At 45.9% G+C, this 13,266-nt stretch overlaps 4 protein-coding genes across 6 annotated transcripts; 1 reads left to right on the top strand and 3 right to left on the bottom strand.

Moving 5' to 3' along the window:
- Positions 1-357: 357 nt before the first annotated feature.
- Positions 358-2,199, bottom strand: LOC133914980 (uncharacterized). Its single transcript, XM_062357957.1, has 2 exons — positions 1,931-2,199; positions 358-889 (listed from the first exon to the last, which is right to left on the bottom strand). The coding sequence occupies exons 1-2, from the start codon at positions 2,141-2,143 to the stop codon at positions 623-625; spliced, it is 480 nt and encodes a 159-aa protein (XP_062213941.1). The 5' UTR covers positions 2,144-2,199; the 3' UTR covers positions 358-622.
- A 124-nt stretch (positions 2,200-2,323) lies between these two features.
- On the top strand, positions 2,324-4,249 carry LOC133914979 (ycf20-like protein). 3 transcript variants are annotated; one of them, XM_062357954.1, is made up of 3 exons: positions 2,324-2,481; positions 2,717-2,920; positions 3,775-4,249. In XM_062357954.1, exons 2-3 carry the CDS (start codon positions 2,745-2,747, stop codon positions 4,226-4,228), a joined length of 630 nt encoding a protein of 209 aa, XP_062213938.1. In that variant the 5' UTR covers positions 2,324-2,481; positions 2,717-2,744; the 3' UTR covers positions 4,229-4,249. The 3 variants fall into 3 exon arrangements, with proteins under 3 accessions (XP_062213938.1, XP_062213937.1, XP_062213939.1); XM_062357953.1 differs by having other exon boundaries at positions 2,712-2,920; XM_062357955.1 differs by lacking the exon at positions 2,324-2,481 and adding an exon at positions 2,488-2,645.
- Positions 4,250-4,414: 165 nt separating this feature from the next.
- LOC133914977 (pentatricopeptide repeat-containing protein At4g25270, chloroplastic-like) lies at positions 4,415-6,272 on the bottom strand. Its single transcript, XM_062357952.1, is given in 2 exon segments — positions 4,415-4,736; positions 4,738-6,272. Coding segments are annotated over 2 exon segments (1,530 nt in total). The 5' UTR covers positions 6,192-6,272; the 3' UTR covers positions 4,415-4,660.
- Positions 6,273-7,607: 1,335 nt separating this feature from the next.
- Positions 7,608-10,741, bottom strand: LOC133914981 (cleavage and polyadenylation specificity factor subunit 3-I). The gene is made up of 5 exons (XM_062357958.1): positions 10,533-10,741; positions 10,362-10,459; positions 10,235-10,280; positions 10,003-10,152; positions 7,608-9,476 (listed from the first exon to the last, which is right to left on the bottom strand). Exons 1-5 carry the CDS (start codon positions 10,680-10,682, stop codon positions 7,839-7,841), a joined length of 2,082 nt encoding a protein of 693 aa, XP_062213942.1. The 5' UTR covers positions 10,683-10,741; the 3' UTR covers positions 7,608-7,838.
- Positions 10,742-13,266: the final 2,525 nt, after the last annotated feature.

Here is a 13,266-nt window from a genome sequence, read left to right as displayed (position 1 = left end):
CGTCGTCCATAACCAATTTGAACACAGATGAACACACCGCGACTTCCCAAGTCACGCAGACGCTCATATCAGTCTTTTCGAAAGTGAGGGGGCACCATCGCAACACGCAAATGATTGGCCGAAACCAAAGGAGACAGGACAGAAGACGCCCTTCTCACCTCGTGGACTGCGATTTTTTATTCCTGTATTTTTCAAATCCGAATTTTGCAAATATATACGGCCGTTTTAAAAAATTGCAAATAAAAATATAGAAATAAAAAAGTTTCCTTGTGGCCCAGCTAAGCGCAACTCCGAGCCAGCCCAACTGCTCAGCTCTGCCCTACTCATAAACAGGAGAGACCAGGACGGGATTCAATCTCATCAGGGCAATCTCAACCTCAACTCACAAATAAATAGCACAACAACATCTCAGGATGGTTACAAATTATTCCACTTCACCAATGCTTTGTTTGGCACAATGCACCTAGCATAGCTCAAGTGCCCTACTACAACAAAGTGCTACAAAGGTTCATCGCAATTCTAATTTGGGTGACATGATCAAGGAAAACTTCCTTTGCTCCAAAACCCAACAGCAAAATCCCAAAAACCATAACAGCACCATGACCTGCCTGCTCACTGACGATCAGTGTAAAGCCACGGCCTGCTTCTTCGGTTGCCCTCTTGTGGCTTTCCCTTTCCCTCCTTGGGCGGGAGAATTCTTGGCCTCCGGTGATGGTGATGGCGAGCTAGCTTCCTTAGATGCCTCTGAACTTTCAGTAAACGGGGAATACAGAAACTTCTTTGAGTTGCCTACCTGTGTACAGGACAGCTTCACGATCCTTCTTCCCGTCATCCATTTTAGCAAGATCTTCATGTGAGTCTTGCTGTTCAGCCCACTGATACCAGCATCCTGTTGTAAAATATGCCACATAAGTGTAAGCTCTTGAGAAGAACCAAATAACGAGATACAATCGTTGAATCAGTCAGATGCTATACCTTCTGCAGTTAAGGTAGGCTAAATCACACAAGGGTAAGTCTAAAATCTAAATCAAGATGTAAGTAAGTGATAAACTGCAGTTGGGAAATATACAGGCAAGTGGGAATGAACAAAAAGGTTGCTAATGTTCACAAGTGCCGTGAAATCAGCAAGTAAAAAGTGAGAACACCGGGAGTTATGGAAATGAATACCGTTACCGAGGAGAATAAAACAAATCATGTATTTTTCTAAAACCGTTTACAGTAGCACTGCTACCCACTCCCTTAGTGTTTGCATTTTCTTATTCCAGATAAACAGCACCCTAGAGGTATTATCAATTCACCTGGTTTTGGTGAATCAAATTCGGAGCATGATAAGCTCATGCACGCGTCTTGCACATAAAAGTATAAAACCACCGCTTCAAACCGGACTGGGTGAGCTACAAACCATGCAATAAGCATGAAAAAGTGCAAGTGACAAGATATCGTAATAAAATTGAGCTCCAAACCCCCAAAGCTTGTACTAACAACTGGCAACTCGCCGAACTCAGGCTTTCCCAAGCTTCTTGAATGGACTATGCTATGATCCACAATTGGATGGCTCAGTGCCATCGAAGAACAGTACATTATCCCACACTGTGTCCCTTTTTTTTTTAACTTCATTACCTATTTGCCTCCCCGAATGCAAGAAGGTAAGGGCAGTAAAAAGGAATGAAGCTACCATTTTCGTGGTCTAGTGATCCTTGGATAAAACAAACAAGTCAAATCGGAGGTCAGTCAGGCTTTTCTATCCAACTTTTAGGCGCATAGTGGCTAATTTCTCTTACCACAGCTACTGGTTTGGGAAGGAGCACAAGTTGCACTCCTTTGTCGTAGAATGGGAGTACACAGCTACACATAGAGATCGATTTCCATAGGTATTTGGTCTACATGCACAGCGAGGTTGGTTGGTGTAGAAGCGTGCTGTTGTTTTTACCTTGGCGTGGTTCCAGGTGTTGCCGACGGTGAGGGGCCCGTGGTCGGAGAGGATCTGGAGGAGGCGGCCGGAGATGGCGACGGCCTCCTCCTTGGGCACCTTGGGGTTGATCCGCCGCACGTTCACCGCCCGCTTCCTCGAGAAGTGCCGCCGCACCACCTCCCACGCCGTCCCTCCGAACCCACCGCCGCCGCCGCCTCGGAGGAACTGCATGCCGCCGCCGCCGCCGCCGCCGCCGCTACTCGCTGGGGTTCAGTTCAGTTCAGCCGAAGCCCTCCTCCTCCAGGCTCCATGAGCAAATGACCCTACGGTCCACGAGAAGAAGCCCAACTGGGTTAGAATTGGGCTCACCAAGCCCAACACGTACAGCCTCGGGCTCTCGCCTCTCTCTCGTCGGCCGCTCCCTTCCACGCTCCCCTCCATCCAACCATCGCATCTAGTCATCTCTCTCCGGCGCCATGACGACTGCGGCCGCCGGCAGGGCCAGCCGCGACCTCCGGTGGTGACTGACTGGTGAACCCACCGTTGATCGACGAAGAGCATCGTTTCAGGTCAGCAAAACCGCAGCTACACTCCTGTTCCTTCGTTAGGCTTCCCCTCACCATGGAGTTGCCAAAATGGGAGCGAACTCGGAGGGTGGCCATGAGTGACTGCTCGAGGCCACCGCGAAACGCGGGCAAACGAGATCAAATTGATTGGATTTGCTTTCGATTGGGTTAGTCTACAGCGGCCGCGGGTGAAAAGGTTGATTTTTTTTTTGTCGAATCTTCTAAATTTGCAGCGCAGATGCTTGGTCAGTAGCCGCCGGCCGCGCATGTCAGCTCTCGCTTTGTGCGAGGGAATCGCCAAGTCGCCATGCTGGTCGGGATGCTCGAGGTCGAGGCTTGTTGCCGCATCCCGCGGTCGGAGAGGAGCCGTCGTCTGTCGCCGGGAGAAGCTAGGGACCTCTCGCTTGCTGCGGGCATCTCCTTCCTTCCGCACAAACTCAAGGTAGCATTACTGTTAGGAATCCTCGCTATTTTCACACTATCATGTTCCATCGCATAACTGAAACAATTAGCTGCAGCATGTGTAATGTACTATTGTGTCAATTTAGCCGATGCATGTTTGGGCAGAAACTTAGCGACATGCTTATGCTTATATCCTAATTCTAGTGATCAGATAGAGATTTTTAGAACGCTTTGTTTGTTGTCTGCTACAGATTTTCAATGGGAATCCTAGCAAACAGTCTCCCTCTTGTCTATCACCGGTGACAAGCTGTGCAGTTCAGATACACCATACCACTGAACTCGATTACAAAGTCAAATAGGATTATTCGGTCTAGAGAATGTATGTAAACATGGTGTTTTCTGACCAGGGAACAAAATCTAACTTCCAAAGTTGAAATTCAATTTGTGCATCGCTCTATATTTGTACACTGTATATATATCTTTTTTTCGCACTAGGTTCTTAATGTAGCACATCTGTAGTTATACACCTTCACTAGAAAGATTCAAAACTAGTTATGCCTAACCTAGCCGATCCATGGTTATCCTGTTCACCTCAGACTGATGTGCTTAGAAAGAGAATATGATTGCTTTTCTGTTATTAGGTATTGGCACTAATGATAGTAGGTCTGTGCTTTTGGAATTTTATAAATAGAGAAGCCTAAATGTGCGATCTCAGTCAGTTCACTGTTAATCGTATGGTTTGAGCAGTGAGCACTCACTCTTAATTAAGTGCTCTCATTTTTTCGGTTTTACGTGTTCCTTCTTCCAGCTGTTGATCTGTCCTAATAAGCTACCATCTTTCTTCCAACAATGCCTTAGTACATTTAAATAAGAAATGTTTCATTCTTTATGTAGGCAGATGCAATGGGCCATCAAGACTATGTCAGACGATAGTAGTGACCAATCAGGCAATAGCACTCGCCTTTTCAGTGCAATTCAATCTTTTTGGAACAAGTTTTTTGCCAAGCTGAAGAAAGCAAGGAAAGGGTTACCGGTGAAGATCCTATTCTTTCTGATTGGATTTTATTGTGCTACGGCATTTGCTACCGTCATTGGGCAAACAGGTGACTGGGATATATTGTCGGCCGGACTTGCTGTTGCCATTGTGGAGGGTATTGGTGCACTCATGTACAGGGCTTCCTTTGCATTTCTTGGTAGGATCAGGAATATGATTATCATATTCAATTACTGGAAAGCTGGCCTTACGCTTGGGTTGTTCTTGGATTCTTTTAAATATGAAGTGGATGAGTTTCTTGAATCATGTAACCCATTCAACTTTGAAATCAATATATTTACTGGGCTTTGGTAAAATTTGTTCCAGGTTTTGGTATTATTTCTGCCAATGGAGCATGTTGGTTCTGCCAGCATATTGCTTGAATCATTTATATTTTTCTCTTTCATTTGTTCATCAGTTATTTGCCATTTCAATTGTTTTCTGTTTTAGGAGATGAATTATATTCTCTGATGAGCAACTACAGTTTTGTGTAAAAATAGATCAAAGCATTTTGATTAGCTATGTACAATTTGATATCTCACAAGCAAAAATATAATCTACACAATATGACATGATTTTGTGCCTCATGCTGGACTGTACATACATTTTCAATCTGAACTGCTGTTAATACTGTCTGCAGGGTCACATTGGACAAAAAGTCACCACCACTTAGCCACAAAACGGATTCAGAAATTTGGTTCAAATGCTGTGATCATTGAGATCTATTCAGCTTGACATTACAGCCCTCTATCCCTCATCATCTTCTTCGCATTCTCCACAATTCACATCCTCTAACCTTCCTGCATTTTGATAAATCCGCATACAGTACAAAATTATGCTCATTGTCAGGCTCCAGGTCAAACAACCTCTTTGCGATGATCTCTGCAGTCCTGGTGTTTCCGTGCACTGAGCAAGCACGCAGCAGAGCCCTCAAGACCGTCGGATCACTGCTCAGAGATGTTTGCTTTGACACAAACTTATAAGCCTCGTTGATCATCCCTGCCTTGCCTAGCATATTCACCATGCAGATACAGTGCTTCATGGTAGGCTGAACTCTGTACTGGTTCTCCATCTCGGAGAACAACCTCATGGCACCCTCCATCAACCCCAAATTGTTACAGGCAGATAGCACCGTGGCAAATGTAGCCTCATCCGGCTGCACTCCGGAGTCCACCATGCGTCGGAACATCATGAGAACCCCGTAGTCACTGCGGTGTGCAGAGATTATAGCATCCCAAGACAACCGATCCCTCACTGGCATCAACTCGAACACTGACAAGGCATGACCAAGCTCATTCTTCTTAGAGTACATTCGTATTAGAGCAGTTGCCACTGGAAGCTCTGACTCGAGCCCGTGGCGAATAACCCAGGCATGAATCTCCAGTCCCCTTTTACTATCATCATCAGCAGAAGGCAATGGCAGTAGCAACAGCATTGTCGATAACACAGTGGAGTCTGGCTTGTGCCCATCTCTGAGCATCCTTCTCCAAATCTCCATAGAATGAGGCCACAGCCCATGCCGCAGGCACCCAGCAAGCATGATGTTCCATGAGACGGTGTCCCTTACCGGCATTGCGTCGAACACCCGCCGAGCCTGAGGAATGTCGCCGCACCGGACGTACATATCCGTAAGTGCGTCGCACACGAGCACGTCAGAGGCGAGGCCCGCGCGCACGACGTCACGGTGCACGGCCTGGCCGAGCACGACCGACCCGGCGCCCGCGCAGGCCTCGAGCGCCCACGCGAAGGTGAAGCGGTCGCGCGGGATGCCGTGCTCATCCATCTGGAAGTAGAGCGCGAGCGCGTCATCGTGGCGGCCGAGGCTAGCGTACCCCGCGACGAGGCAGTTCCAGGGGAAGGCGTCCTCCCGGGCGCGCTCGGGCAGCAGGTGGTCGAACAGGTGGTGCGCGTAGGCGACGAGGCCGAGGGAAGCGTGGAGGTGGAGGAGGCGAACGGCGAGGTCCGGGTGGCGGCGGAGGAGCGAGACGGGGAGGCGGCGGCGCGGGGAGGGGTGGCGCGGGAGGGCGGAGAGCAGCGAGGCGAGGAGGGAGGGGTTGAGGAGGCGCGGTTGGGACTCGAGGTCGGAGAGGACGCGGTCGAGGGTCTCGGACGGCGGCGGCGGCGGCGGCGCGGCGGGGAGGCAGAGGCTGGTGGTGGTGAGATGATGGCCGGAGGAGGAGGGGGAGGGGCCTCGGCGGCTGGCACTAGTGCTGGAAGTGGTGTGGCTGCGGCGCGGGAGCGCGCAGGTCGTGTGGTGGTGGTGGTGGGTGACCGCCATTGGGCATTGGTTGCCAAGCCAAGGCCAATCCTATATGTGGACTGGGACACTTTTTCTTTCCGTGGGCAAAAAATATTTATATTTTCTAGGAACTTGACTTTTAAGTAGAGATTTTGATAGAATTTTGTACAAGATAAATTTTTCCATTTCAAACTTTAGTTATAACATCTAGCATGGTTCAACTTTGATATAGCATGCGGGTGTGTGTTGAAAAGTGAATTACTCTCAGTTTCTCCCTATGCACAGCGTGTTACCTGAATACGGGCACATGTGTTGAAATTCGATTCGGATTTGGATGTCCGATCCGGTAAATACAGTTTTTACATATGAAATATTACTCGGAATTCGATACAAGTGTCAGAAATCATATCGAATTCAAAGTGTCCGATTCGGAAAAAAAAAAAAGACACGGATATCAAGTAACATTGCCTATGCATCCTTTTTGTGACATGATATGCTACTTCATTCTTGTTAGTTTAGAACTTTTCGTTTCAGAGATACAAAGCTGAATTTATGCAAGGTTAAGAGCAGAGAGCTACTGAACTAGTCCAGTACGTTTACTAGCATGAAGCATGGTCGTTGTTCGCAATAACGACCGCACCCGGGTCTCTGCTAGCCGTTAGATCACATTCATGCGGCCTAAATTGGGTCAATCAAATCGCGTTGAGAATTGGTGGTCGTCAAGCTGGGGGGGGGGGGGGGGCGGCGCGAGGGCACCGAGGCGGTAGAGCACGCCGCGCTGTCCGAGTTCCAGGAGGAGATGGTCCGGCTCGCCGCGGCGACCACACCAAGGACTCCTACCCACACAAGCTCGTCGAGGGCACGACGGTGGCGGAGGCGGCAAAGTACTGCAAGGACGCCTTCAAGGTCCCACATCCCGACGGTGAAGCCGCCGTCTTCGCCGGAGAAGAACATGAGTAGCTTTGCTTCCAAGGTGCTGGATTGCCTTGCGTCTGGCCATTCCTCTTCCTAGGCGTCACAAGTTTTCTGATGCGTCGTGGCATCACAATCGGTCAGTGAAGGAGATTGGTTGCTTGTTCATCGGTGTGTATTCCTGCAGATGCAGGGGCAGAGTAATGCAATGTGCAGGGCCTGATTCATATGTGAATCTTAATTTTACAGTTTGACAACCGCCATCGTGTAGATCGATGTGAAAAGAGATGTGTTTGTATTCAAGTGTTGTTATTGATCCTCCCAATTGCATAACAGCTAGACAGTAAAACAGATACTCGCTGGGGAAAAAACAGGGCATTTGCTAAATAGCTTGTAGTAAGTTGTAACCAATTGCATTGTTGCATCTGCGGTTACAGGCAGATTTGCTAACAATTCTCCAGATGCAAGTTCACTTCAAATGATTGCATAACACGGCCAAAAACAGAAATTGGAACGGCCGAGTAGGGAAATTCGAGTGAATACTAAAAGAAAACGGGCAGCCATGCTAAATTATGCAGAAAGCAAGGCGGTACTACATAACTGTCAGTAGAAATTGCTACAATGTTACAACTGATGTTTCAGAGGGTCAGTGAACAGGCCCAGAGCAGTAATCTTCTTGACCAAACAAAAGAAAAAAAAACTGCTCCCCCAGATGTAGATAGACACTTCTACTTTGTTTAACTGGGAAATGTTGAACATCTTGGTGCCTACAGATCAAGAGGCTGAAAGTGGGATTGGTCTCACGGCACCCTGTATACGACGGAATGCAGTCTTGATCCGTTCTTTCAATGTAGCATTTTCACACTCAACATCACCACTCCTTCCATCCAAGTGTGCCACATCTCCATCTACAGACACAACAAATTTCCCTTCCTCTGCAACTTTAACATCACCAAAAAGTGACACCATAAGAGCATACACTACTTTCTGTGCTATCCTTTCCGTCTCTTCCTTTGTCTTCACTGCTTCTTCAACCGGAACGACTTTTGGACCTTCACGGCCTATGTTCAGGATCATAGCCACCACGGAATCAGACACCATGTCGCTGATGGGATCAGATGACCACTGCAGTGTAACATAGCTTTCTGAATCTTGGCGAACTGTCACTCTTTCATGCACGATCAATGCTGGAACATCAGACTCTTCCGTTGGTGGCTCCACACTCTCATATATTTGCTTCAGTCTGTACCTTATGACTTCAAAAGAACCAGAATATGGGACAGCAATGCGTTGAGTAATGTTAGCTGTAGATAACTGTGTGTACACTCGGAGATCCTCAGGAGCCATAATCTGATATGTGAATCCCTTCTTCACAAGTAAGCCACTAACAGACTCTCCAACTTCTGGTACCTCCTCTGCCAGTCTGCCAATAGTCTTTGCCATTTTCTCTGAGCTGAAATACATCTCTACCGATTGGCAATTCTTGGGAGAAACAATTTTTGTATTTGTTCCATCAAACTGAGAAATAAGTTTCTGTTTCAGCCTTGACATCTCATTCGCTTCTCCATGTACAAGAATAATGTTGGGTGGCCGAAGTTCATCCAAAAAGGTGCTTGTCTGAGGGAAATCAGCATGAGCTGAAAAGGATATATAGTGGACCTGCATATGAAGAGGAGCAGTGAGTCCGTTAGCTAGGGTCACTTCTCTTGGCTCATTGATTATGGCCTTTGCGGGAGTGCCCTCCACAACATAACCTGGAATAACACAAGCATTCTTCTTATCTGTGCACCACTTATCGAAAAGCTGCCTAGAGAGACCACTCTGAAGACCACCTGGACTTGCCATCACCACTGATGGACCCACATCATGGAAGTTATCTATGCTATTTAAGGACTCAATATGCTTGAAATGGAAGGGGTTGGACTGTGCAAACTGGTTCCTGATCCTTTCATTCATGGAGTTTATGTATGTCTGGTAGACAGCCATGCACCTTTTGGCAAGAGGGGAGGCATAGTAGATAGGAATCTTATGGAGCTCTGGGTGGTTGGACCAATACTCATCCAGGATAAGTAACAGTTCTTGGGCTCTGCCAAGAGCAAATGCTGGGATAAGAACACGTCCACCTTGTGAAACAGTTGAGTGGATGACCTCAGTGAAGCGTCTCTCCCGTACAATGCGGGGTTGATGTTGCTGTATACCATAAGTTGACTCAATAATGCAAATATCAGGGGAGAACTGGGGAGTTTCAGCAGCTCGTAGGTGGCGGTCCTCCTCACGGGAATAGTCACCAGTGTAAAGAATGCGCACACCAGCAATATCCACCATGAACATGGCAGCACCAAGTACATGGCCAGCAGTATAGCACCAAAAGCGTATCCCATTAACTTCTATTGTCTGATGGAAGTCTATAACCTGCATGAAAAATTTACGTTAACGAAGTGTGAATTTCCTGAATAATGCCTTTCAATCATCATGAGCAGAATTCTGCATTATCTGCACAGGAGAGAATTGCTGATGTATTTTTTTTTGGGGGGGGGGGGGGGGGGGGTAAGCAGATCTTATAGGCTGCTTACGTAATATAACTGAAACCAATTTTAAGGATTTTTTTTGCTGTTCACAGTTTTGGTAATACAAGCTTTTAGCTTTTAATAAGGGTAAACAAGTGCTTGAAAGAAAGGGGAATAGAGAGGTGAAAAATAATTTCACTTTGAAATATGGACCCGGCATCTAGGCAATAACTTGAGCATTTTAAAGCACACATTTTTTTCCCTGTCTAGTATACCTGTTCTGAATAGGCTTCCAAAGCAAGTGAACAATTTGTTCGTCAACTGGTCGCTATATAACACCATCGGACACAACGAAGATTCATATGAAATGAGATGGACTTAACTAATATACTGCTGGGGAAAAAAGAAACAGATAAACAGTATGGAGATACCTCAATTTTGTCCATGGAACGAAGAATGTCACTCTCATCATACAGCATATCCTCCACGGAAACTTTGCTCACTTTGACATAATCTGATAGCAGCAGCTTGTAAATGGCCTTTGTCGCATGGGTCATAAACACCCGGCCCTTGAATGTAGTCTGCATAACAGAGCAAATTCAGCTGCCAAATTAGCACCATAGCAAACTCACAGCACCGTCGGAGCCAACCAGTAAACATTACCTTCTCCAGGAAGTACGGCAGTGAGGCGGCGTGGTCCAAGTGAAAGCTGCGATTTTCAATTTTGCAGATTAAGCAAGCGAAAGGCGGAGAGGACGGGGGAAACGGGTCGAAGGGGAGGGGCGATTACTGGGTGACGAGGAGGACGTCTATGGTGGACGGATCGATCTCGTCGAAGTAGGGCAGCGCCGCCATGCCGGAGTACGCCGGGTGGATGCCGCAGTCGAACTGCCCGCGCACCCCACATTAGCAGCAAAGAAACAGAGGTAAGGGTTTGGAGGGGAGGGAGACGGGTGCGTACGAGGACGGTGCGGCCTTTGAAGGACATGTGGACGCAGGAGCGGCCGACCTCGTTGCCGGCGCCCAGCGGCGTGATCACCATCTGGTCGCCCTCCCGGGCGCCGGAGGCCGGGCGCTTCCCGCCGCTTGGCGCCGCGGCGACGGATGCCATCTTTTTGCGGCGTTGCACGGGGTGGGGGTGTTTAGGGTTTTGGAAGCAGCTGCTGTGCGACGGGCTCGGATCGGAGATTAGCTGGGCCGACCCACCCTTAGCACTGCACCCATTCAGAACTCATGGCACGCGTCGATTCCTGCCGCATTACAGCGGGCCGTCGGATTGGCCTCCGTGACGTCCCATGAGTTAGGATATTTGTATCCCATATCGGATTCGTATATAAAGAGTTAAGTACCTGTTGAATATCGAATATGTGAGAATAACCGGTATATTTTTTGAAGCTTATAATTTTTTTATACGGAATCGGATGCAGACGATCTTTATATGAAAATTGTAACACTCAATGAGATCAATAATTTGATAGTTTTTTCATTTGAAGTTATTATTGTGTTCAAATCATTAATGTAAGCTTTAACCAGTAGAGTGGACACTCTTAATTTCTCCAATTTACCTCTAACATAACTCTTTTCATAGGAGTGTATTGCTGATTTACTTATTGGACATATAACATAGTTGAGTTTTTATACATGGAATGGTCGAAGATCATAATATATGTGATATGTATGGTTGTTGCTTTTACTCAATATTCGAATAAATAATCTTAATTGACATTGATAAGAACATAGCTCCTTCGGATAAGAGTAACAATATTAATAATCCTCAAATCATAAAGGACAAATTACAAGAGCTCATGTCTGACAATTAAACCACTAGACGAACTTATACCTCGTTGTTCATGCTTTATTATATGGATTACTATTGGATTCCTGTGATGTTTTAATACTTATGAATATAGGAAAAGCATCACAAGCTTACTGAATGTCATCACTCGAAGTCTAAATCTACTCAGAGTCAAAGTCAAGTCATAGCCGAACTCTAAAGTCTACTCGGAGTCTCAAGATAATATATCAGTAAAACAGCTATAACTCTCGCATACAAAGTCCGATTGAAGCGAGCTTGAACTTGCTGGAAATCTTATGACGATCCTTTTCCAATAGATCTAGCCTCGATCAAATATTCTTTATACTTTAGTCAAAGTTGATGAAATAAGATGTTGTGTCACTGTTTCGGGTCTTGTAAGCGTGTTGAGATCAAAATCCAGGTTGTGTACGTCTCTTCCCACGACCGCACAACCCTAGATCAACCTCCTTGCATTTCCCCCTATAAATATACATTAGCCGTCATAGTTTAGGTTTGGGTTTTGATTAGATTATTCTATTTTAGATAATTTCGTTGTATATCTGATTGTATAGCCCTAACTCGAGTGCTTCGTTGATAATTAACAATATTTAGATTGTATCTACATGTTCTTACTTATGTTCTCAATTCACTTGCAGAAAAAATCTTCTTAGTGAGGTCAACCGCGTCTTGGCACGGTTGATAACCACGGAGTAGTGGTTGCGAAGATTTCTGATCTGTTTTGATCAAAGCCTTTAGATCATCAACGTCGAAACTCCACCAAATCAACTTATCATATTATCTTTCGAAAGATCGGACACCCCGTTCCCCATCAGACATTGTTTGTATCTGACTCGTCACATATTCGATCTGTATTTGTGACCGAGACTATTTGCATTCGTATATATATCCGACATCATCTATGTCCGGTTCCGATAAAAAACATGAGATATGATATAGGATCAGTGATATCCATCTGTATCCGTATCTAATCCGATTAGACCACTGGACAGACCTATTGCCTTGGTGGACCCATCCCCCTCCCACTTCGCCATCTGCCTTGCCTTCCTTTTTCCCTACTAATTTTCTGCCCGTGTGTTGCAACGGGTGCCAAAAATTTATATATGACTATCTAGGTACATAGCATCATGACAAATAACAAAAACGCTTTCAGATAGAGCTTACAATTTGAATTTCAAATACAAGTATGACTTAACTTTGAGTACAAATAAATAAGTCCATATAAATAGATTTATTTCCACAACTATCTCTTTCAAATCGTCTTACCCACGATATAGCTAAAATATTCTCGTATACCTACAGGTATTACATATCAACGCGAATTCCTGTCATATATCAATAGGCTGATAAAAAATGCCTCCTCAGTGCTTTACCATCCTACACATGCATCATATATATGTAAATATAAATATATGTCATGTATAAAATATAGTATTTTAACTTAAAAAGTACATACGACGGTGTAACAAAGTAATATGCTCACCATATAGATTGCCGTGTGCAGATTTTTACCATTCCATTAGCACATGAATTGCAAAAAAAAAAAGATAAATAACTACATCAGAATAAATTATAAACTTTGTGTTAGATAAATATATTTATTACACATTGTTTCTAGCGATGTTTAAAACAATTTACCTATATATATCCGTTGGAGTAGCAGCTGCCCTCGCACTGCGTCGCCGAGCTCGTGCCGCTCGGCCCGCCACTTGGCCGTAGCTCGTTGCTTACCCACCGCTCGCCGAGAGCCCGCCTGCTTGAGCTGTCGTGCGGGGCGAGAGAGGGTGGGAGGAACGGATGGATGTGGCACTGGGAAGGGAACGGCTAAGACAATGTTGCCTCAGATTTTTTATTTATTTATGATAAGTCCGGTGTTTAAAGG

Source organism: Phragmites australis, chromosome 4 (genome assembly GCF_958298935.1).
Source record: "Phragmites australis chromosome 4, lpPhrAust1.1, whole genome shotgun sequence".
Classification (NCBI taxonomy): Eukaryota; Viridiplantae; Streptophyta; class Magnoliopsida; order Poales; family Poaceae; genus Phragmites; species Phragmites australis.
This window is presented reverse-complemented; position numbering and strand designations above follow the sequence as displayed.

What these genes read in the sequence shown, in the direction of transcription:
- LOC133914980 (XM_062357957.1), bottom strand. Translation starts at nt 2,143, where the DNA reads ATGCAGTTCCTCCGAGGCGGCGGCGGCGGTGGGTTCGGAGGGACGGCG. An exon ending in ACACCTGGAACCACGCCAAG is followed by an intron (nt 890 to 1,930) that starts GTAAAAACAACA and finishes ATTTTACAACAG; the next exon opens with GATGCTGGTATCAGTGGGCT.
- LOC133914979 (XM_062357954.1), top strand. Translation starts at nt 2,745, where the DNA reads ATGTCAGCTCTCGCTTTGTGCGAGGGAATCGCCAAGTCGCCATGCTGG. An exon ending in TCCTTCCGCACAAACTCAAG is followed by an intron (nt 2,921 to 3,774) that starts GTAGCATTACTG and finishes TTCTTTATGTAG; the next exon opens with GCAGATGCAATGGGCCATCA.
- LOC133914981 (XM_062357958.1), bottom strand. Translation starts at nt 10,682, where the DNA reads ATGGCATCCGTCGCCGCGGCGCCAAGCGGCGGGAAGCGCCCGGCCTCC. An exon ending in TGCCGTACTTCCTGGAGAAG is followed by an intron (nt 10,153 to 10,234) that starts GTAATGTTTACT and finishes TCTGTTATGCAG; the next exon opens with ACTACATTCAAGGGCCGGGT. An exon ending in GTTCCATGGACAAAATTGAG is followed by an intron (nt 9,477 to 10,002) that starts GTATCTCCATAC and finishes TTTTTCATGCAG; the next exon opens with GTTATAGACTTCCATCAGAC.